At 48.3% G+C, this 24,296-nt stretch overlaps 1 protein-coding gene across 1 annotated transcript in view; it reads right to left on the reverse strand.

Annotated features, from left to right (window-relative positions):
- Positions 1-24,074, reverse strand: part of TMCC1 (transmembrane and coiled-coil domain family 1) — a 60,151-nt gene extending 36,077 nt beyond the window's left edge. Inside the window, exon 1 of the mRNA XM_088534627.1 lies at positions 23,120-24,074. Within this exon, the coding sequence (XP_088390753.1) occupies positions 23,120-23,665 (546 nt within the window). The 5' untranslated portion in view covers positions 23,666-24,074. The remainder of the gene's footprint in view (positions 1-23,119) is intronic.
- Between the last annotated feature and the right edge of the window lie 222 nt (positions 24,075-24,296).

Consider the following 24,296-nt stretch of genomic DNA (forward strand, 5'->3'; position numbering starts at 1 on the left):
AGACTTTAAAAAGCGACTCAGCCTACACAGCCCAGCCATCAGTTCAAGCAACAGCTACTCTTCTTGGAAGAGCACAGTGCCATGAAGAAGTGCTCTGGAAACAGAGCACAAAGGAATAAATCACTCCGAAGCTGAATTCCCCTATCACACTGCACACCTAAAGTTGGTTATGGCCATTTTGTGCACTTGCAGGCAACTCTCTGAGCAAAGCAAATTGCTGCAGGCTCTGACGTCCCCTGCACGCAACTGCAGCGCGTAGTGGGGCAGAGCCTAAACCAGGCACTGGATGGAGACAGCGCTCACCACCATGTACTAAAATGACTAAAAATATGGGTCATTTTAGAAACTAGTAGATCTTCCCAAGCTACCACAGCAGAGCTCTCAGTCTCTCTCTCTCAATAGATGATGTTAATGACAGAGGAAAACAAACACTCGCAGCTGTGAGTCTGCTCTGTCCTGACCAGAACAGCGAGAGAACCCAGGCTTCTTCTCCAGTACTGCTGGCAAACAGCTCTAATTTTGGACCTTCTAATTTTAAAATCTCTCCCTCTAAACATTTCAGAGAAGCTTTATTACTGACAAATAAAAAAGGGATAGAAGAGGAAGGTTTTTTTTTTTTTCTTTTATCTGGGAGATGAAATGCATGTCTAGTTGGCACAAGGCTCTGTTAAATAATATCAGGAATGTGTAAACAAACAGCACCAGAAAAGGAATCCTAACTCAAACTATTGCTGTGCCTTAGGGAGAGAAAAGGCAGAAAGGGTGTTTGGGATAGAGAAGATAAAGAAAAATAAACAAGCAGCTACTTCACTCCAAAACACATTAGGAGCCTAGTTTGCCTGGTGAAGCACTCTGGAAGGCAGCAGAGCCCATGAGCTACAGAAACACCAAAACAAAGGGAGAAAAGGAAAGGTGACCTATGTAAGGGGCAAGAAAACACACTATTTAAGAGGATAATTAAGAATTCTTATTTGGGCGCTCTCCCTGCCCATCCGGGGATTTTAGCAGTGTGGCCAAGGAGGGGAGGTTTCCAGCGCAGCTGATGAGGAAGCTGCGTTAGAGCAGGCGTCTGTAGCCAGCGAGGGATCTAACGAGGAGGCAGCGGCCACGGGACTCCCCGGGAAGCGGCTCCCGCCAGCGAGGCTGGCGCCTCCCCCGCAGCTCCCCAGCACCGGCCTGCGGGCATTTTGCAGGGTGCCAAGAGAACCAAACACCACCGAGAACCATTACGAGCACGAGCCCCTAAGAGCAGAATTGTCAGAGCCAGACGACGCTGGGGGAGCCCCCGCGAACGGTTGTTCTCTGGGTTCTACACTCGAACTACAAATCTGCTCTCAGGGCAGTGATTCCAGCGCTCCAAGGCCTACCTCCTACTTATTGAAGGTGTATTTGCCTCTCCCGAGGCCTACCCGGACGGTGTGTGGCCCATGCACCACCGGCCTAGTTCAGCAGCCCGGCTGCTTCAGCTGCCTGCGAGCGGCCCTGGAGGCGCCGCGCGGAGACAGGCACTCGCAACGACACTTAGCATAAACGTTCCCTTCAAAGAGAAGACACGGCTTTAGAAGTTACATGGTAAAGAAGGTATAGACAGAATACACTGGAGAATGTGTGTTAACAGCCAAGGTATTGCTGCACAAAGGCAGTTTTAACACAAGGTGTCAAATGGGTATTCTTTCTTCACCCTTGGAAAAGGGGGGGAGGGGGAAACTTATCTAAATTTCATGAAGGCAAAACTTGGCTAAGATTACGCCTGAGCATTAGGGAGCGATGGCTTGCAATTCTCTACAGCAACCTGCTTCAACTCAACACTTCTTTCACCCCACACAGTCCTTCCTCAGAGCATTACAATTTTGCTTTGTAGGTCTTCAGACACTGTTCCTGGCCAAACTCTGAAAACTAAGTTTGCTTGATTTGAGAAGGAAGATCAGATTAATGGCCTTGGAAAGTCCATGGCCTCTGCTGACCAATGTCAGATTTAAATAAATGTTCAGCAACCAGATTCTAAAATACAGGAGTTTGGGACACCTTGTTTGAAAAATCTATAACAAGCTATAGAGGCAGCCTCATTACCTCAGCAGTTTGGCTGCTATTCCAACTAAAATAGCAGCGGTAGCCTAGAAAGCAAAATCGTCTCTTTACTTCACTGTTTGCACAGCTTTTTGCAGCAATGAAGATGTTAGCAGGAACAGAGCCCAGATGAATCATTTACATTTTCTGCAGCTTTAAAGGGAGTCTTCTGCAACTGCAGCTCATTTCAATGGTGGCTGTAACATTTCATATCCAAGGTCCTCTGGATTCCTCAGGTTTGGCTTCTCCATCTGTGAACTACAGGGCTCCTGATCATTCCGAGTACACACGGAGATCCCTACTGAAATTAAGATTTCCAAAAATATCATCAATAAAACAAAGAGAAAACCTTCTGCTGGCTTCTAGATCAAAGCAGAAAAGAAATATACACAAAAGAAGGTGCCATGCATAGAGAGTATCTGCCAGTCTGCATTTCCTTAATTAGATGCATGCTGATTAAAGCATACTGAATTAACTTAATTTTCCATTTCCACATAAAATTGGACTAAATCTTTGATTTTGATAACTTTTCATACTTTTTAAAATATATATTTCAGTAGTGACTAGGTTGAAAAAGGCTTCCAGTTCCCAGTGAAGCAGATCCATTTTGAATAATTGACCTGAAAGTTAATAAGTTTGTGGGTTTTCACCACTCTCTTGAACAGTAAGAGATCCAGGCAGGATATGTAATGCAGCACAGAATAAGAATCTGAATACAGCACTATCTCCTGAGCATTACAGTGTGTCAAAATATATAGGAAACTTTATTTCCAGCTCTAAAAGCAAATTATGAATGTAATTAAATTAGACCGTAAGGAAAACCGTATTGACCTGTCAGGCTAAATCACCGTGATCAAGATGATGTTTGCAAGAAAACCCTCCAATGCAGGTTTGTGTCTCTATAAAGATGGGGTTAAATCTTGCTGTGCTGCGGAGCGGGGCGCTCGGCAGCTCGGGGCTGCGCGGGGCCTCCCGGGCCGGGGCAGCGCGGGCGGCCCCGGTGCCGCACGCCCGAGCGCGGCCGCGTCCCCAGGGGAGGGAGACGCAGAGGCTCCGGCGGCAGCGCCGAGCGGGCGCCATCGCGGCGGGTTCCACAGGCCGGGCTCCCCGGACAGTCCCGCCGACTTCTGAACGCACCGACGTTGGCTCCTCTCATTTGCTTCGGCCTCCTTGGCCCGTGAGGATGGGGGAAAGCTCCTTCCTTCTCCTTTGAGAGAGACAACAGGGTGGAAGACACTGTGCCAGGCCAATCTCCCTTGAAAAATTGACTTAATACTGCAGAAATGGCCAGCAGCTGCATTACCACACTATCCCAAACCAGAGCACAGCTGCCATCACTGCCGAAGTACAAAACGTGTTCACATGAACCCACTCCAGAAGCAGAAAATCCTCCAGAAAAGGAGATGCGAGCAGGGCATGTGCCCATGCTGAGGGATCCCTGACAGGGCAGACACCTCCGTGCAGGGCTGGACTGTCGTTCCGCAGCTCATTAGTAAGCAAGGCAGCCCAAACTATAACCAAGACATCGACGGGTTTTTAATGCCTATGACACCAACTCACAAGCAACTCAAAAGCTGACTTTTCCTGAGACCTCTTAATGCAGTTGGGTACTTTATTCTCATTGCTTTTATTAAATAGAGGCTGCTGAGCCAGCAGGGTTTGATCCAAAGCTAAAAACCCTCTAACAGCTTGGCTTCAGCACCATGCCAGCGCACATGCCAGAGTCTCACAGAATGCTGAAGGTTGGAAGGGACCTCTAGGGATCATCTAGTCCAACCCCTGCACACGAAGGGTCACCTAGAGCACGTGGCACAGGGCTGCGTCCAGGCGGACCCTGGAGATCTCCAGAGAAGGAGACTCCACAACCTCCCTGGGCAGCCAGTGCTCCATCACCACCACTGCCAATACATATTTCCCTAAGTTCCTGCGAACTTTTGGTGTTTCAGTTTGCAGCCGTTTCCTCTAGCTCTGTCGGTGCCACCACTGGAAAGAGGCCCCGCGTCCCAGGAGCGGGGCAAGGTCATGGAGCAGTTGCCCAACATGCACAACGCCGAGATCTCCAAGTGCCTCGGCAAGTGCTGGAAGCTGCTCAAGGACAGCGACAGGATCCCCTTCATCCGGGGGGCAGAGCGGCTGCACCTCAAGCGTGTGGCAGACTGCCCCGCATACAAGAATCGGCCCAGGAAGAAGGGGAAGTCGGGCAACAGCTCCGCCAAGCCCGGCGACAAGGCGGGCAAGGCCGGCGGGGGCGGCATCGGCATCTGTTTGCCTCTGAGTTTAGGGAGGCAGAGAGGGCATATTTGCATGGAAGTTTCAGAAAAACAGAAACTCTGTGGTCCTTGTAAAATCCACCCATCGGGCTACTTGGAGGAAAAGCAAGGCTGGATGGCAGGAGACCAGTTCTTTACATTTTTCTGCTGGCAACCATGTACCAAGTGGCAACCATGTCACCTAAAGGGCATTTTACCTGCAGCAATATCAGTCTACTAGGCATTAACTTCATTTCCAAATCTATACATTATATTGAAACTGCTTATTTTCCTTCTCCAAACGCTGCCGCCAGACTGCTATGCCGGGCTCTGAAAGCGCTTGGTCTCCAGGAATGAGGCAACAAGCCACTGATATGTACCTTTACGGCATAAGTTGAGATTCATGAAAAGATGTCTGTTCTTCATTACTGCATGAAAGCAGTGGATTGTCTTGTAGGGATTGCATGCCGTGCAATTTCTGTGCCTGGATTTAAAAGAAATGTGTAGAATTCTTGTAGATAACTACTACACTCAGTATTCCAAGTTATTACATGTTTTTTCAAATCCTTTCCTGATCTTAGATCACAGTAAGGAGTGCCCAGGGCTGTACGTTAATGAATACTAGAGTTTTACTTGGGACTGTCTAGAGGCTATCTATGGTTGCAACATTTTGTGATAGATTGCTTTTTTAAATGAACGACATAGGTCAAGATGCCAATCCAAACGATGAGCTGCCTTTAAAAACTGCAAGATAGCAGAGATCCAAAAGTGGTTAAGAAACCTTGGACTTCCTTCCACTTTAGATTTTACACTGAACCCTAGTTATCAAGGCTCAGCACAAGAGGAGGAAAACATAGTCCAACCCTTGGCTTTCGGGTCAAGGAGCTAATCAGTGTTACACCTGCAGAGCTGCCTCGGCCATGAGAAGTGGTCCTCTGCTCATTACTGCGCACACTCACTTCTTTGTATTTTGCATCTATCCCTTCACAGCACTAAAGCAGTCAACATTCATCACAGAGTGCCCTTCAAAGTCGATGCTTCTGACTCAAGTACATTTGAATTTGCTGCAGACTCTTCTTACAAATAGTTTTCAATTTACAGCCCAGGCACTGAAGCTTGGGTAGAGAGCACGCAGGCATTATTATGTTCATTCTTTTTACTGATGAAAAATATCAGAAAAGGAAGGTTAAAGCTGATTGGTAACACAGACATTTCTTGAATGTCAAGTTAAGTATTCAAAGCTTTGATGTTTTATGTCCAACCAGAACATATGAGAGTCTTTCAAGTGCACAGTGTTCTCTGTTAAAACCCTAGAAGAAATGGTTTGAATAGTCTTGGAGAACTAGGAAGCCTTTTGGTCCAGCTTATTATTTTTTTAAATTCTTTGATTATGTGCAAAAGATTATTTATTTGCAGTTAGGTACCAGATCTGGATGTCAGATCTGGATGTCTGGATGAAAAGTACATCAAAGAGAATGCAGCATTCAGCCGAGTAATGCGCCAGTTAACGCTTGCTGTCTCTTGGCTACAGATGGCACCGGAGGTACCTCCACTTAGCTCGAGGCACCACAGTCCGAAGCACCAGGAGCGGCTGGATCCCGGTCCTCTCTCCTGCAGCATCAGAGCTGCTGCCCGCGGCGCAGAGGGAGCGAGAGGCGCAGACTCCCCTGCAGAGCCGGGCACTGCCCACGGGCGCACGCGTCCGGGCTTCCCCGCGCCCAGGGAGAAACCCCTTCCTCACTGCCCATCACCACGATGCACAACTTCACCTACCTGTTCAGTGGATTATCTCGCTTTTGAGATGTCTCACTTTGAATATTTAAGTTCTCATATTTTATGTAACCACCTCTTTCTAGCAGTCCATGTACAAATGCTGTTCTTCCTTCAAGTCCATCACAGTACAGAAAGGATAATTTTACCTAACATATGGAGACTATAGAGGTTCATACACCTGAATGTCTGCAGAGGATCTACATAGCATTTTAGGGAAAAAAATCCAGGTTAAATGAACTCACATGTAACCCAGTGAAAAGACAGAAGGATGGAAGAGAACAAGATATGAGATTATTGCCAATGCATTACTGTAATTAAACAACTATTCCACTTGGATCACTAATTTTGAAAGCACCAAACACAAATGCAAAAAAGAGTTCTAAATCTGACAGATATTTAAATTAATAACTCTTTATCCTACCACATCATATCTATGACTAATAGATAATTTCTCTCCTCGATGCCAGGGCTCCACACCTCTGTAATACACAGTATTATTTCTGAGATTAATGGGCCGGATCCCAAGACACGCCAGTCTCCTGCTGAAATTAATGCTTTGTGCACACAAAGCAGAGGAATGCTTTTAATCTTTAACTTAAAGAAAGGCAACCTACATTTCACTGAAGGAAGAAATACACCAACTAAAGCACGTTTAAGCAGAGAAAAATGACAGCAAAGCTCAGTCCTAGGGCCAGACAGTACTGCTGAGCAGCGAGGGGCAGCAGCTCCGCACCGATACCCCGCGCGGGACACGCCGCCCCACCAGCCTGCAGCTTCCCCTCCTCCGCGCCCGCGCTCGGTGCCGCCCGACCCGGCTGAGACGACCCATTTCTGACAGAGCAAATGCTTCTCCCGGGCGAAGCTTTGGCCACCGCCAACGGCACCAGGGCCCTTCACGGCTCCCTGCGCGCGTGAGCAAGCGGAAAAACAGCAACGGGCTCCCCGACAGCGTGCCAAGCACCAGCGCGAAACATCGGGACCCTGCAAGTACCCGGTGGCTGCTGAGCTGAAAAAACGAGGAGCTGCAGAAAGGAGAGAGCTTTAGAAGGCTGCACATCCCGCTTCAGCAGCACCATGTGTTGCTGAAACATTTCATTACTTTGACTTCCAATCTACCTACAATTATATACACGTTAACATACACTAATATTTTCATGGATATTCTTTGAAGGATTAAAACCTGATTCATTGCCTGAGCAGTTTTTCAGCAGTTTTAAGTATTAACAAAGTTCACAAGTCCAGTATATAGCAACGCATTCCTTTCCAAAATCCTGGTAATTTGAATTCTCCATTCAAGTACCAGCTGATTTCAGTAGTCTCTGAACTGCATCTTTAGAATACATTTTAAAATAAATTAATTTCTGTCTTCAAAAGATGGGATACTCAGACTCCCCACATGTGATGTGACAGCCTGAATGGCGGGTACGACTTTGTTTATTGCAGAGTTACAAAAAAACCCACCTTCTTTAAAAAAATTAGTGATATTCTGCATTGAATTATTTGATGCAATTAGTCCCCAATTTCCTCCTGCCATGAACTGTGCAGGGAGGCCGATTCTGGAGCCTAGAAGACTTGGTTATGGATGTTGGGGAAAGCCATCCAAACACCAAAAAGCTTAAATTGCAAGTGCAGAGCCTAGGAGTTAGGCTCTGGTGTTACTTACTGTAACATCAAAATCAGACAAGAGAGATACGTAATGACATTAAAACCAAATAAATAAAAGGTATTCAAAAATGCCACTTGCAAGGAAACACCTCTCGCAAGGAACATGCTTGTCCTCCTCTCTCTGCAGAGCTAAATCACGTAAGACTGTGAACTTTTGCACTGCAATAGCAGGTCATCCCGTAACTCCGGCCTATGGAAAGAGACGGCACCTCATGTTCTTCCAGACCCCGGAGGGTGATGGCACAAGAATGACAGCTACAGCTGCTCCAGTCGTCAGCAAAAGAGCCTGTCCCGTCACCTGCTAACGTTCTACCAAACCAAGTAACAAGAAACACAGCCCTCCGAAGCTCCAACACTTGCCAGGAAACACCCAGACTGGCATCGCGCAGCAGCTGCGCAGCCCCAGCGCGGCCTCCGCGCTCCTCCCGCCCGCGCTTCGGCAGGAGGGGTCTGGGAAGGACCGGGAGGCTGCTCTGGAAAGGCCTTCACCCCTCGGCTCACCGCAGGCTCGGGCAGGGACTGGCTGGGGCCGCTCGAGTCGCTCCCGCATGAGCGCCTGCGGTTCCCGGCACAGAACCGTCCCCGTCGCTCGCTACGGACCGCGTTTCGAAGGCGTGAAGAAGGGTTGCTTTGCCTTTGTCAAACAACACAAATTTTGCCGTATTATTTATTCTGAGCTCTGAAGGCTTTTGAATTTATTTTTGCTCACAAACCTTGCAGGTGCTAACCTACTTACGGGTTGGTACCACGTTTAGTTGGAGGAGCAGTTGGAATGGGAGTCCTGAAGGCAGAAGTCAACTTAATGGACAGAAAATTCAAGGAGGAGCCCTATGATCTACCTAATTACACTAAACACAGCCCACAACATGAAAATCACGGAATGAAAAGATGAACTTTTACTGTTCAAGTCAGGCGTTCATATATCAATTATAGGAGCATATAATGACACAGCTGTGGTCCAGAGGTAACAGAACTGTAATAACCAATTCACTTTGTATGGCCACAGACAGCTTGCAGAACTAACTTTGGAAAAAATGAGCAGAATTAACCTACAGAATGGGCAAATCCTGACTTCTCTCTCTGAAACCCGCAAATCCTCCAAAAGAAACCTTTACCATCCTTTTCTCTGCTCAAACACCAGTGTTTACAACCAGTCCTTAGTAAGACAATAAATCCTGGAGGCCACTGTCGCATCCCTATCCACACCTCTTGCCAAGCTGGGGAGTCCAAAGCTGGATGCCGGGCCTTGCTCCTGTGATTTCATTTTCCCTGAACCTTCAAAGCCTTTTACCAATGTAAGTGTTCTTCCATCCCAACAAGGGCTAGCTTACATACATGTTTTTATAATAGAACACCTCACCCGTAACGGAAAGATTTGCCATGAAAGCAAACTACTTTTGCCTCCAGAGAAACAGAGGCTGAAGAAGCATCCACGTAGTTAATTGTAGGGGATAACCATGGGGAGGGGGCAAAGGCTGCATGAGCACCAGTACCTGAGAAGGACTCCTAGAAGCAGCTAATCTGGAGTAAGGATTATCTATCTACTGCTGCTGATAGGAAATTCCAGTAGTTATTGCTCCCCAGCTCCAGCAAGTGCCCGTTCCAAAGCGGGATGACATTCTATAAAACAAACAGCCACAAGCTAGAATTCCAGCAGAATTCCATTATAACAATAAAAGATGCATTTATGTAAACTGCATCCCACTGGCAGTCTATGCTTACGTCTGTTCAGGTCACGAGCCTGTTTGGCAACGAACCACCCCAAGCAACTTCCCAGCCGGCGCCGCGCACAGGGTAACGGAGCTTCTTGGAATTACCCGAATGTCATTCCTCGTGAAGGGGAATTGCCATTCAAACCTCTAACATTTCCACAGGCACAAACGTACACTCGCTGCTCATCACCAGCACGCCAAGACCTATGGAGATGCTCCAAGTAGCGTTCACGGAGGCGTTAGACTGAGACCAAGTTTGATGCAGGAGGAGAATGACCTCGAAAAAGCCACAGAGGCACTGTCGGAAAAGTTCCTGCTGATACCGATCACCAAAGAGGGGACAGACTGCGCTGGCAGCATGGTTAAGCTGTACACAAACCTTCACAAGAACTAGAGGTACTTCCTTTAGGGAATGCCTGGGCAAACCTCAGGTGGCTATAAACCCTTTAGTATACAGGAAACCTTATTGGTACAAAACAGCAAAATAGGCCACTCCATGGCTTTCAACAGTGTTTCACGTGCTAGTCAAACAAACTGTCATTCTATTTCAGAAAAAAAAAAAAAAAAGTTTAAGTCCCTTTTTCCTTCATTCGCTACCTCGGCCATGGAGGTGCGAAGCGGCTGCCGCAGCCCTGCGCCGTCGCGCCCAGGGCAGGGGCCGCAGCCACAAGGCAGCAGCAGCAGCAGCAGCAGCACGTGTGGTTCTGGTGCAGTCACTACCACCCCCTGAGGACTCCCCAGCGGAGCAAGGGGACAGTGGTGGGAACTGCAACCTGTGGAAACGCTTTGCAAACTGAGCACAAAAGGAAGAGGGGTGGAAGGAAGCAAACATAAAAGTGAGTATCCTGAGTTTGGCCTGTGCACACCCAGGGCACGGGGGGCAACATCCACCTGCAACACACTGTATCCTTGAGCCGTCATGCCCCGTGCAGCATGCGGCGCCGCGGGGCAGCCCTGCACCCGGGGCGTTGGGTGGCCGTGTCCCACGCGGCGCTGCACCGCGGGGCAGCCCTGCACACCCGGGGCGTTGGGTGGCCGTGTCCCACGCGGCGCTGCACCGCGGGGCAGCCCTGCACACCCGGGGCGTTGGGTGGCTGTGTCCCACGCGGCGCCGCGGGGCAGCCCTGCACACCCGGGGTGCGTGCGCACGCTGGGCAGCTCGGTGGGGGACTGCAGGGATCAACCGCCCTCTCCTCCAGGCAGCTCCTGCACACGGAGCCTCCCGAGCGGCAGGACCTGCTTGCGGCAGCTCCTTTGTTCTGAACACGGCAGCATCGGCAGCGCACGCTGCGCTGCCAGGTGCCCAGTGAGAGCTCTCCTGCTCCAGCCTTCCTCATTTTCCAAGGCCTTCCCCCGTTTCCAGCTGTACTGGCGGACAAGTCACCTTCCCACTACTGCAGCCGCTCCAGCAAAACCCACCTCGTGCCCAGGTGATGGCTGCAGGCAGCTGCTCCGCGCACCCATGCACACGCACGCGTGCACACACACACACACCCAGGCACACCCCCCCTTACACACACATGCACACACACACGCACCCCTCCACGCACACCCCTCCACGCACACCCCCCCTTGCACACACACCCATGCACACCCTCCCGTTGCACACACCCCCCCCATGCACACCCACCTCCCCATGCACAAACCAGCGCAGCTGTCAGCCGCCCCCTTCCCCCCGCGCGGAGCCCAGGCAGCAGCAGCGGGTCGGGCTCGGGGTCCCGGTCCGGGCAGCCCGCGGGCCCCGCGCCCACCTTGGAGAGCTGCCGCCGCAGGCTGAACCGCTGCACCATGGTGGGCCCCGCCCGCCGGCAACTTCAGCGCCTCATTGTCCGCGCGGCCGCGGGGGGCGGGGGCGGCGCCGCGGGAGCTGCGCGCGCCCGAGCCCGGAGCCCCGCCCCGCCCGCGGGAGCTGCGCGCGCCCGAGCCCGGAGCCCCGCCCCGCCCGCGGGAGCTGCGCGCGCCCGAGCCCGGGGCCCCGCCCCGCCCCTCCTCGCGCCGGGGCCGTGGAGCGCCCGGCTCCGTCCAACACCCTCGGCCGGAGCCGCCCGCGCTGCTCCCAGCGGGACCCTCTCCGCAGGGAGGCGCAGGGCCCAGGCACGGCGCGGACACGGCCCCACGGACACGCGGCCGCAAAGAAACTGAAAAGAGGCGGAGGAAAATGTCCCCCCGCGCGGCCGGGGACCAGCTCCCCTCCCCACAGCTCCGCCTGCCTTCCCGGACTCCGGCACTGGGGCTTTAGCTCCTCTGCTGACGAGCACAGATCATCTTGCTACAACACAAGAAAACAAGGGAGGAAAATGTGTCTCTTCCCACCCCCAACAGGCAAGGGAGCTCCGTGGGGGAGCAGTAGGACACATCAGTGTCCTGACAGGAGAGCGCAGACTGTCCTAAGCGCCCCTTCGCTCTTGCAGGGTCTGCAAGCGCTGGGCAGAGCTCCATCTTCACACAGGACGGGATTTCAGGGCTCCGCTAGCATGGTGCGATGGCTGCAGCAAGAGTCCGCGCGCCCAAGGAGCCCGCAGCAAGGACACGTGCGCTTCCAACTCCAGTGAGCGCGTGGACACGACTGCAGAGCTTCATGGATCGGCTCGGGCGCCTGCCAGGATGTTGCCTCCAGCAGAGGAGGCAACGGGAACAACGGAAAACCCCAAACCACGATCCCAAAACGCTCTGAAATGACTCCCTCTGTCATGCAACCCTGTCGCAGCATTTTTGGTTTTGGACCTTGCAGGATTTTGTTTCTAAGCTTTTTTTTTTTTTTTTTTTTTTTTCCCCCTCCAGTTTTCTCTCATTTCTTCCCCTTCCCCGGCTTAACCCTGCTCTGGCTGCAGAAATGCCCTGGGTGAAGCTCACACCTGCAGCACCTCAGGTCAGGAGCCAGCGCCCGAGCTGCAATTCAACTGAAAACACCAAGTGTTTGAACAAACACTAACGATGATGTTATTTCAAAGAGATTTAAAGTTCTACCAACAGTTCTATATACACACACAGTTCTATACACAACACACACACACAGGCACACTAAAAAAAAAAAGAAAAATAAGCCCAATAAACCAAATACCTCAACATCTACTTTTGGAATATTTCTAATGCACAAGTACTACCATATCCAATTTGGGATTGGGATTTTGGGGTGTCATTTGCAAAGTGATGGCAATTAGGTAACAGTTTTCAATACACAAACTTGCAGGGACCCTTGAACTTACTCTGAGAGGACTGAAGACAAAATCATTCCTGCATTCTAGGTAGACTACTAACAGTAGGAAATACACTTATTCTGAGCCTGCTCAGCTGTGGCTGCATTCTGCCGTTATTCACATTGTTTCAGGTACATAAACCTCCATTTCGTAGCGCCAGAGCATTTACTGCTGCAGGACACGTCACGGAGTCAAGGCGCCAGGTCAGAGTGGCCTGATGGCGGAGGTGGTGTCGGCACAGAGCTCCTGAGGGAGCCTGGACGACCTGTTTTATAGGTGCTATTTCACTGTCTCGCATGCAGAACCTCGGTCCCCGTCTGAGTGCGGACGAGGAGACGTGCGGAGCGCCGTGACGTACGGCGGGCGGCCGCGGGGCCCGCTCTCCTTTGAGGAGCTGCTCACAGGAGCCCTCAGCAATGCGGCCCGGGCCAGCCCAGCTCACACGGACCAGCAGCAACCGCCCGTGTGCTTCTCGGCACGCCTCAGGCGTCACGGAGCCGTGCCTGCACGTGCTGGTCCCTGTGGACCGCAGGGACGGCCCGCAACAGCGTGTGCTTTTCCTTAGCCTTTCGTTTCTGCACTGCTTGACAGTCCTCAATGACAAGCCTAAAAAATGCACTGTCTGAAGTAAAACAGTACCAACACAGAGCACATTCTCACAGAGGATGCACCTTTCTTTTTTGCCCGGTTCTTGCAATATTGACAACAGACGTCAGAGTTGCTTCAGCGCTAGACCAGTATCTTATAAGGCAGAGAGAGTTCAATTCCATTTTTTTTTTTTAAACTACAACTACTAAAAATAAACTAAACCACACCTCAATGGATTTGACAGGGCCAGGTCAGCAGCACCAACACTCCCACCCTCCTGCACAGCCCCCACCGTGATCTTGAATGACAAGAACGGTCGGTCAAGCACTCTTATCCAGTAGCACTGCAATAGCTTGAGCTTTAAAGCTCAAAGCAGGAGCAGGATTTCAGGCATCTCTGAAGAAAGACCCTGCACTGGGAGGAAGCGATGAAACGCTCCCATTGTCCGCAGGGCCTGCACGGCCCTTGCGGATGCTTCGGAGGGCTCTGAAAAGGTCTCTGTGCGTCCCGGCCGCTGCAACAATCCCGGGCTGTGCCTCCCGCCACGTCCCGGTGGCACCGCGGCGCCCGCAGCTTCCCACACACACTGCTGCCTTTGTCCAGAGCCACCAGCAGCATCTGCTCTGCTCAAGGCTTCGGCTGCTCTCTGCAAAAGCCAAAACAACCTGTCCAGATGCCCATGAACATTACCCACACTGACACTGCTCCTGAAAAGCAGCAATCCCCCAACGCCATGTTCCAACCGGTGCAAGGCCAGGCTAAGGGCAGGTCCCCTCTTAGTGAGCGTTTTGTCACCGCCTTCCCCATTGCTCCTTTGCTGCCCCTGCAACCTGCAGCCCAAGGAAGCCAGTCCAGAGCGGCACGGCAGGCGCCGCTCGCTCCCCTCCTGCCACCTCCCCAGGGAGGAGGTCCACACAGACGACCCACCGGGGCCCGCGCGCCTCGCGCTACACACGGGCACTGCCAACGCAGGGCCCAAATTCCAGCACCCGGCTCCACCGTTCCCAGCTCCACATCCCGGCTGCAGCGGCGCTGCCCCCTTCACCCTGCCCAAGCCGTTTCCAACGGACATTCTCATCGCACTTGCAGTAAGGAAAGGTTGTAATATATTTTTTTAGTTAAACCACTTGACTAGGTTTTATATTGGACAGAAAATGTTTAATTTCACTGGTATGCTGAGACAGCCCTTGCCCAAGCAGTGCACGCGAAGGCCGGCGCACCAGCTCACACGAGGCGCTTCAGGAAGCTGCTCGCGCACAGACTTGCAGAAAAGGGTCGCTGCTCCCTCTGTTGACTGCAGCCTTGCACGCACCAAACTGCTCTCCACGCACAGACAACATCGCACAGCTTGCCCTTTTTTCTTTTCTTTAGAGTCCATGCACATTTGCAAGGTAACACAACAGAGGACACTCACCTTGCATAAAGCAAAGCAAAAAAAAAAAAAAAAAAAAGGAAGATCTATGTCATTGCCAATAATTATATTTACCTCTCTACCACCAGTCATCTCAAGTATTTTCTCCTCAGAGCCCCTCACATTTAAAGATCACCAAAAATACTCCTGCATAGAGATGTCATGCCCATGTTAAAAGAAGAAAAAAAAAAAAAGAATCTCAAGCAGCAACACAGAAATAACTGCTGAGCAGAAAGCAGCCACCACTCCCCTTAGCTCAGCCCCTTAGTTCTAGGCCAGAAGTTGCTGCCTTTTCCACCCGCGTTTCTTCGCTCTTGCAAACCGCCAACCTCCTCCCTGGCCTCTCTGCCGCTCCTGCAGGCTGCGTCGGACGCAACGATCCCGCGCGCTTAGCGCTGACAGGAGCCGCGGCAGGCACGCGGCACATATTTAACAGATTTCTACAGTTTTTGCATCTCCAAGGTTGACATTTTAATTATACAGAGCAGGGCCCTTGCCACAAGCCCACGCGAGCGAGCAGGGCCCTCTGAGGCCCCCGGGCTGCTCTGCTGCGGCCCCGCGGGCCGCCCCGACGCAGGGCGCTCACCAAGCCCCAGCTATGAACTCCTCACAACGGGCAAAAATGCAGAACCAGAGCTGCACAAGAGTGGCTTTAGGGATCAAAGGAGGAGGAATAGCATCCAACGTACATACAAGGCACCACACAGAGCCAGCTGGGATGTGTTGTGGAGCTGCAGAGCAGTGAAGGGAAGGCGTAAGCCACCGACCGCCGCGTTCCTCCCAGCAACGGCTGCGGAAACCGCCCCCGTGCCCTGGGGACTGGCAGAAGGGAGCACGGCCCCAGAGAAAGGGATGGAAACTGGGAATCCTGCATAAAACACTAACTGCTGCATTGATCCTTTCTGTAGAAATTAGATCTGCACTAATAACACTTGGACTCTTCAGATTTCAGCAACACTAGCCAACTCTTTTCTTTCCTCACATGCAGAGCAGGCTTCCTCTTTGCCCATAAACATGATTTTGAGCAAAACAGCACTGTTATGCTTCACAAAGGTTACTGCAATCAGATGGGGGAAAGCAGTGTCTGGTACAGACATGGTCCTTCAGAGCAATTAAGGAACTAGAGATTAATTCCTGATCCTGTGAAACAGTCCTCAGCCTACTCCTGATCTATCACCCTGCAATTAAGCTATTACAGCAATCAGTCAGTATTTTATCTCGCTGCATGATGCAAACAGTGCAATCCTGCTCCACGTAGAGTGCAGATATCTGGTCACAGACCTTCCTCCAGCGCAGGGGCTCAGCTGCATTGGTCACGTTTTTGTAGGCTGTTTTTTGTAGGCTGCACAGGCTGCTGGCTGGGACCTGCAGGTGTTTGCAGCACTAGCTTTGAGTCACAAGAATTACTCACTCTCGTGGAGCGCTCCATCCAGCTCCATGCCGTGCCCTGTCGGCAGCGTACAAACACACGCTTGCTTTCCTCCTCCTCCCCAAATGAATTGCAGCTCTCCATTTTCATTACATGCCACAGCACCTCTGCAAGATTACGGCCAGTTTAACACAACTCGGCTGTGGATACGGGAAGTAACATCATACACATTATTTCCAGAAGAACTTGCCACCGATCTGTTCAATTTATATGATGAAAATGACTTTTAATATAAAAACAGTATGTTATGGCCAACAGTACAAAAAGGTTTTTACTCAGTGTCAGTTACTGTCAGTAATGATAGACTTCCAAAAGTGTTTACCAGCAACAAGTGAAATGGGACAGCAAATATTGCAGGATGATGTTGAGTACAGAAGACTGTTTGCTATTTTGGGAAATGGGTTAAAGCCCAATTGATCTTTTATAGATTAAGGCATGCTGTTAATAGCCACAAGTATCCTTTCTACACACATTTAATGACATAAAAATCTCCAGTTGCTGTCTTTCCAGAGGCGACTCTCCCTGCATGGCACTTAGGACAACAGAATGTATGAAAAATGCTGTGGGCAAATAAATTACTCCTTCAAAAGACTGTTTATAATTGTAGGGAAAACGTTTATGTATTTTTACTTTTTTTTCAAGGTTAAAGAGCGGTTCGGTTGAACATGCTACTTCGCTTATGTTAACACGTGGTTTGTGGGCTGGTACTAGAAGGTCATTAAAAAATAGACTAGAAAAACATGAGTTGAGGCACACTGGCACAGACACTAGCAGCCTTTGAAGTTACTTTTTCTGTATTTAAATCATTGTATATCCAGTTCCTCTGTCTAAAGCAAACTGCTCCAAAAATTCACTGACCTTAAAACCTAGTAATCGGTAGCCTCGTCTCTACAAAGTTTCAGTCTGAGATGACCAGGCATGTCATGTGCAATTGGTTCAACTTTTCCCATCGTTCCTGTAAACATGAAGCAGTCAAATGGCAATCTGAAAATGTTCAGCCCTTAAATCCTGTTGAACAACTTGCTGCCAAATTAACTTGGGCTAATCTACCTTCTTAGTCATACCAGAAGGTGTCAGCCAAGGGCTGAAAAAATATTCGAAAGAATATCCCTGCAAGGATCTCTACGTTAAAGAGAAGGTGTTGCAGGTTTGTAGTAATTTCTCTTTTAAGCAGTTTTAAAAAATTCCCAAACCCTAACAATGTTAACATGTGTCACTATTTCAGGACAGAAACGCTATAGAACAAACACCACTCGTGTAGACACACGTAGGTCTTTTACCCGTCTTTTGTTCTACGAGACTGCAGTCTCCCCTGCTGCTGCTCCATTACTTTAACACAGCCAGGTCTATTTCTTTGGAGTAACTTCAACCCTACTCTCCCCACATCCCACTGTTGCCTGTTAGATCATCTGTCAGCTCTTTGCTGACACTTCTGTGCTGCACACTGCTCATGTAACCTAGAGTGGCCAGTTTAAGTGTATTCTATTACCCAGATGTACTATGTTAATACTGTTTCAAATGCCAAACAGCAAAAGACAACAACTTGCATGAGACAAGAACTGACCCCTATTTTCAGGTCTGATCAGTTTTCATAAATGTTTTATATGTCTGTGGATTTTGTTTAGCAACTTACAATCAATGCGGTTGCTGTCCACTTATTTTTTAAGCACTTTCTCCCATGCCTTGAGGGAAAGGCTGCTCCCCCGCTCGTCTCGCCCCGTCCGCGAGGCGGCCGCTCCCACACGCAGCTGCAGTGACTCCCCGGAAGCACCTGAGCATTCCCACTGCCGTTCACCTCGTGGGAACTCAAGAAAGCACCTGCAACACCCAAACTTCGGGCTAAAAATCTTTATTGTTGACTGCTCAATTCCCACACAGCTTTCTGCTGGCAGGAAAGCCACGCAACTAAAGCAACAGCATCCAGATTGTCTTGTGTCTTATAAAAGAGCTTTGACCATCACATAACAAGTGCCAGAACTAAATTCGGGGACAAGGCCTGCAACGCAACACAGCCGGTGGGCACCAGCAGCACCTTCGTGGCGCTGGCAAGGTGCCAAGCACACAGTTTCTCACAAGCTACTAGTACTTGCGGGACTTGCATCGCTGAAACCTCCGTGTTGAGCTGCTTGTCCATCTCCACGTGCAGCTCAATACCCTGGTGCCCTGCCAGGGTCCAAGTTCAGTGAAATGAGACAAAACCCACAGGATTTCAAGCCGATCCTTTCCAAAGTGCCACCATTCCATTTTCCCAGTACTTGGCTGCTGCTGCAAGAGCTTTATGCAAAAATATTTAAATTTGCCCTCACCAAAATAGAAGCAGCAAAAAAAGCCTTAGACAGACTTTAATTATTACATTATTTTTCATGCTATGAAAAACTCATTTCTCAATTTCTGTAGAGGCTGACAACACATAGCAGAATTATTATGAATTCAAATGTATGTAGATGAGGTATCAGAACAAATCTAATCTGCAGTTTTGGGATAACATTTCCCTCTTCTATTTCAACAAACCGGGAGAACAGAACGGAACACCACTGTGAACTAAAAACATTTTGTGTGCAGAGCATTATTAAGGACTCGCTGCCCTGAACTCCCTCAGGGAGCAGGGAGCTCGGGATCACACCGGAGCAGGCGCATCCCAGGCTCAGTACTTGAGAGCCAAACTGACATGAGTTCATGCTTACAACACCAATTTACTAAAAATGAAGCTAAATCAGTTCTACAACTTCTGTTTTATTCTCAAGTGCACTTCACTCTTCAATACGAGCTGAACAGCTGATTTAGCCCTGTTCATCCCATAGATTCATGCTGTAAAAATAAAAGAGATTTTACTTTGCATTTTGTTGGTATGGCAAGAAAACTTCTGTCTTGAAGCACTGAACAGGTACTTGCATTGCCTTTGAAACAGCAGTAACCAAGCCCAGGGACCACTTCTCCACTGACTCTTGATGTTACAAAGTCAGGGGCTTTGGAGAACAGAGAAGAAATAAGATTATCTCCAAAACATCACATCTACACACAAAGCACCAGGAGATATAGACAAACAAAACAACACTTGGAGCAGATGAAGGCCCTGAGCTTCCTAGCAGCATAGCCAGAATCAGGAATGTGATAGGGTTAAAAAAAAGTGAAGTATCAGTGCAGATACCCTGGAGACAGCTCAAAACTGACCTCCCACAGGAAATCAGAGGTCTGTAGGAAGAGCAGCCTCCAGAAAACGGAGGAACGGAGCTAAACAAGAAACCTGTGGCACTCCAGAAACTCTGGATCAGGTAAAGCTCAGTTAAAGACAGATTTTTAAATATATTAAAAAAAGCAACCTAAATTATAAAAGTGTGCCCAATGTATGAACAAAGATGATATTTCAGGCTGTCTCATAGCTGAAGCAAAAACACCACCAAAAGCTCATGGACAGAAAATAGGGATGCGTTAGTGATGAGGCTTTCAGATATGTAAACACTGAGAGTTTCTGAATAGCTACAAGACAAGAAAATTGATACTGTATTTATTAGCCTTTTTTTTCCTGACAGTATCTTCCACACAAGACTTACTAAGCAGGATTAAGCAGGAGAGAACATTTTTCTTCTTAAGAGGACATTAAAGAGCAGGTTCAGAGTCCTGCCTGACGTCTGCCTTCATCTGAGGTGCCTGGACTTTCGGGATTGGCTCCTTCAGGTATGGCCTCAGTTTCCAAGTACTGTGAAAGTCTAAGTTTTCTAGTTTTGCCCTTTACCTCCCCAACATGGCCATGCCAAAGACATACAGGTTTTCTTCTTCCTTCCAAATTCTAAATAGAGCACCAGGTGTACCAGTTTCCAGCACAACCAGTTGAGCAAGCCAAGCAGTCACAAGCACTAACGAGAACAGCGTTTATGTGGGCAGAGTCAAGCACACACATGAGCACCACGCAGCTCAGGCCCAGGCAGCAGGATGAAACCGAGGGCTGGACTGTGCCAAACCTGGAAGATTTGGAAATACTCCAGACACGTCTGAGGCTGCAATGATAAACTCAGTGCAGGAGTACGTGGGTCCTGCTCGTCTAAGCTTTACAAATAAACACATTTGTAACAAGTGAAGTTTCTACCATACTGATAAGAATAACTGACATTCTCATCAGACTGGGAAGGCTTTTACAAGCATTTAATGGTCTCTGCTCTAATAAAACACACCTGAAAGCTAATTTCTCAGTGATCCAACACTGCTGATTATCCTCCTGTACCTACACGCAACAAAATCTCTCAGTGCAAGGGCCATCTGCCCCCCTGCTGTTCAATCCCTGAGGGCCACCAGAGCACCCGGAATTCACCCTAACCCCCATGGTAATGCTGACTCATTTGGCTCAACCAGCCTGCATTTTGAGATGGTGCTAGTCTGCTAAAGGTGCAACCTATAGAGACATAAATTAGCATGGAAACTCAGCTGTAGTGCCGAAAAAGGGCGGAATAGACTACAGAGAATATAATGTAGCAGCAAAAATTCTCAAAACTAGACTCTTTCTAAAAAAGGGCTCAATTTACTGACAAAGTAGTTAATTGTTGCCTCTCAGTAAGCAATAACAGGCTCTAAAGTGTGTTTTTACACATAGCAGATGCTATAGCAGAACACAGTTACCGTCAGAAAACGCACAAACCAACCATACAAAAGCCCCGCACATCATCTTTCCAGTCACTCCTGCCAAGCAATCCAGGTCACCCAGGTGAACCACCCGTCGTCGTAGCTGGAGAAAGGCAACCTCCTTCAGATCTTTCCTCAGATGTCTACCTAATATCTTTAAAGAGCAATGAATCTCCCTGCTCTTACGGTACCTGAAGTAAAGCAACCAGAGTTTTAAATTGTCAAGGCAAAGGCAGGCTGTCATGCTTCATAAATGCAAGTTGCTGGCTTGAGGTACAAATTCTGAAAATTTAGCTTACCCCAAATCTCATCTGAAACTAACACAAGCACCCTCACAACAAAAAGAGCACCAGTAAGGAAATAAACTTGAAACTAATAAGAGGCCTCTTTCTGATACGGTTCAACTGCAAAGTTAACCCAACCTAGGAGAACACACACATTGCACATCTACTTTACTACTTTTTCTATTCTTTCAATTGTTGGCAGGAAAATAAAAGCCCAAATCCAGCTCCAGGCAGACTTTCAGTGCTCCTCCCAAGAGGAATCTTTATATTCAGCTGATAGATCTCACTTCTTAGAATGAGATTATAATTAATGCTAATACTTTGTAATTACTAGCTATAATTGCAAGATATGCTAATTTTGGGATGGATATCAGGGAAATTTTTGAAAGCTGACTATATCACACCTGTAAAACACTAAAAAGCGGTGGCAATTCCCACTCGAAGTGCTTCAAAGCGCACTGCAAGGAGGAAGAAAAACAATGAGCAACAAGGAACACTCTTGTTCTGCTGGTAAGCTGAGACAACCCATAGCAGACTATAGAGATCTTATTCATACTTAAGTATTTTGTCACCCAAAGAAACTGAAGATCGTATACAAGAAAGAACAAACTTGCCTAACAGAAATCTACTTCAGCTTCAGAAGCCTGAACCAAACACTAACAGGGTTGTTTCTCAGTCCATTTAAGACTCCTGGTCAGACCCTAAGCTGTCTAGCCCCAAGTCTGCCTTTTTGCACGGCAACTAAGATGTCTGTTGTAACGTGCTGCATCCTAACGCAGTTCTGCACCCGCTCCTTTGGGGAGGGAAGGAGAAGGCAACCAGATGCAACACCTCACATGGAATCTCTGAATATGGACCATGGCATAGCCAAATACAACTACTGCCACTGCAAGCTTCTACCAACTATCACACCAACTGCCCATTAATACTCCAGGGCTAAAGCCTCCAGGGCTAAGCTAAAAGCCAGACAAAGAACAAGCTTCATTACTGCATGTTCATCAGATTTTAGGAATAGACTAATAGAAGTCTGAAGTGTCTTAGTAGAGAAGTTGTCTCCAACATCCTTAAGACAACAGATGAATTTAGTAGTATAAATCAGAAGGGAAAAAAAAAAATCCAGCTCAAGTAGATCAGCTACACAAGGGAAACTGAAAAAGTATTAGGTGATTCACACTATTGACAAGGGAGATTTTCCAGAATTACAGACTGTAACATTGCTATGTCATGCAATTGCTATGGTAAATCAATTCTGCATTATTTACCACTTCATCCCTTAATCAGTCTTTAATTAAAAGAGCATAAAAAGCAGAACTCTCCGTTTCACAATGCTTCCCATCTTTACCAAAGAGTTTATTCCTCAATGCACAACCCTGCAAAGGTTTTTAAGAAAAAAACGGTTATGACTAAAATGAGAAAGGTGGCTTTTGAGAAGCAGCACTTTAACCAAATTGCCCTGGGAAAGAAGAGAGACACAATAAATGCTCCTCCTTGATGCCATCAACGAAGCCGCACACGTAGCTTTGCAGCAGCACAGTCACGTGCCACGGGGCAGACTGCCGCTCCAGCAAACGCTTCTTCCCAGGGGCTGGACAAACTCAGAGGAGCAGCTCTCATTCCAGATCCACGTGGCAGCCTTGCTGACCTAAATCACATTCAGTCAGCCAGGCACTGCTGTTGACTCATGCTAGATTTAGTGTTATCATGGCCTCTCAACAGCCTAAAATATCTACAACTCCATTCATTCAAACTAGAAGTCCTTATTCATATAAAACACAAAATGCGAGGGATAAAAAAGTCATCCAAGTAAATACAAGGTATGGTTACCGCAAACAGTTGCTAACAAGGACTATTCCATTTGCTGCCCTTTCCATCCTTCCTCGTTTGCCCATGGTGCACCATCCTACCAACCTAATATGTTTCAAGATTGGCCATCTCATTTCAGTGAAAGCAAAGTAAACCACCTGCCAGAAAGCAGCTAACGCTGGCATCTTTTTAAGCTCTTTGCTTCACCATTGAAGAATATTTTAAACACAGTAGCATACTGTTTGCTGAAAGAAACTTGCTTTTAGAAACATTTCAGACAACATACAAGTAGGTGATACAGACCAAAGGTAAATCTAAGCAACTTACTGCTGCTGCTGAGGCATCCTCTCCACCTATATAGATAGAAGAAGCTATCTCCATCACAGACAAGTTGGTGGGAGCATCAGTAGTAGATGATGATCTGGGCCGACCTGATTGAGTATCTTGGGCAGATCTCCTGTTGACCTGAGGGCTTCCTTTTGGAGGGTCCATCTTGCCCCGCCTGCTGTGCAGGCTTGTCCCTCTCTTCATTTTAGGTGGCACTCTGATCTGCTGAAGCACTCGATTCAGAGCTGTGGGGTGGGTGGAGACACCATCAATTTCAGCACAGACGCTTTGGCTTTCCAAATCCATTTCAGCCTCCAGATCAGCCTGAACTTGCTGAACATCATGGGGAGAAACTGAAGACCTCCTGCGCTGGTGCTGGAAAAGGTGCTTCAAGCCTTGGCCAATCACATTAATGTTCTCCAAAGCATTATGCGTTATTTTGGATAATTTTTGCTCTGATTCATGCTGTTTTTTGGTCTCTTGATCTTGGGATTTGCCTCCAGGATCAGGGTCATCACACATCTGTTCATTGCCAGAGGGCTCCATTGATGACACTCAACAGGCCTATTTGACTATTCATATATAAATAGGTCCCCCTCTTTTAAAAGGCTTGCGTTTGTTTTAAAAATGCCAAGATTGTCAGCCAATTAGGTGTGCAATTGCTTCAAGAGTGACTACACATGCAGCTGTGCCACGGTGATCTCATGCTTATCTAATGTTAAACAAAAGAGCCATTATTATACATCCATGCAGAAAGTAGTGGGTTAAAAAAATCCAATGTGCAAAACATGCCATTAACAACATAAAATACATCAGTTTTCCAAGCATCCTTCAGTCATGGTATTAGTTGCATCTAGGCCTTATGCAGAGGCCAAAGCTTGCATGGAAAAAGTCGTTCACTGCCTAGGGAAAGAAGCCCAGCACAAACTACGTATGGAAGCAAGAGAGGTAAAAACGCTGGTCTAAAAGGAGGAAGCAAGGAAAATAACAGTTTTGTTTTAAGGACAGAGCCCATAATAATACTTAAGAGAACATGAGGTTAGACTTCTATAGATCAATTAAGGCATACCATGCTACTCTGGCAGAATTAATTTTGTTTTGTATCAAAGATTTGATCTTGTGCTTCAAATGTCATGTCTGTTCTACCTACCTGATTTCCCTGAGGAATGCCTAACTT

This window comes from Tinamus guttatus, unplaced genomic scaffold (genome assembly GCF_059628265.1).
Source record: "Tinamus guttatus ecotype Peru unplaced genomic scaffold, ASM5962826v1 Tinamus_guttatus_pri_ptg000580l, whole genome shotgun sequence".
Lineage (NCBI taxonomy): Eukaryota > Metazoa > Chordata > Aves > Tinamiformes > Tinamidae > Tinamus > Tinamus guttatus.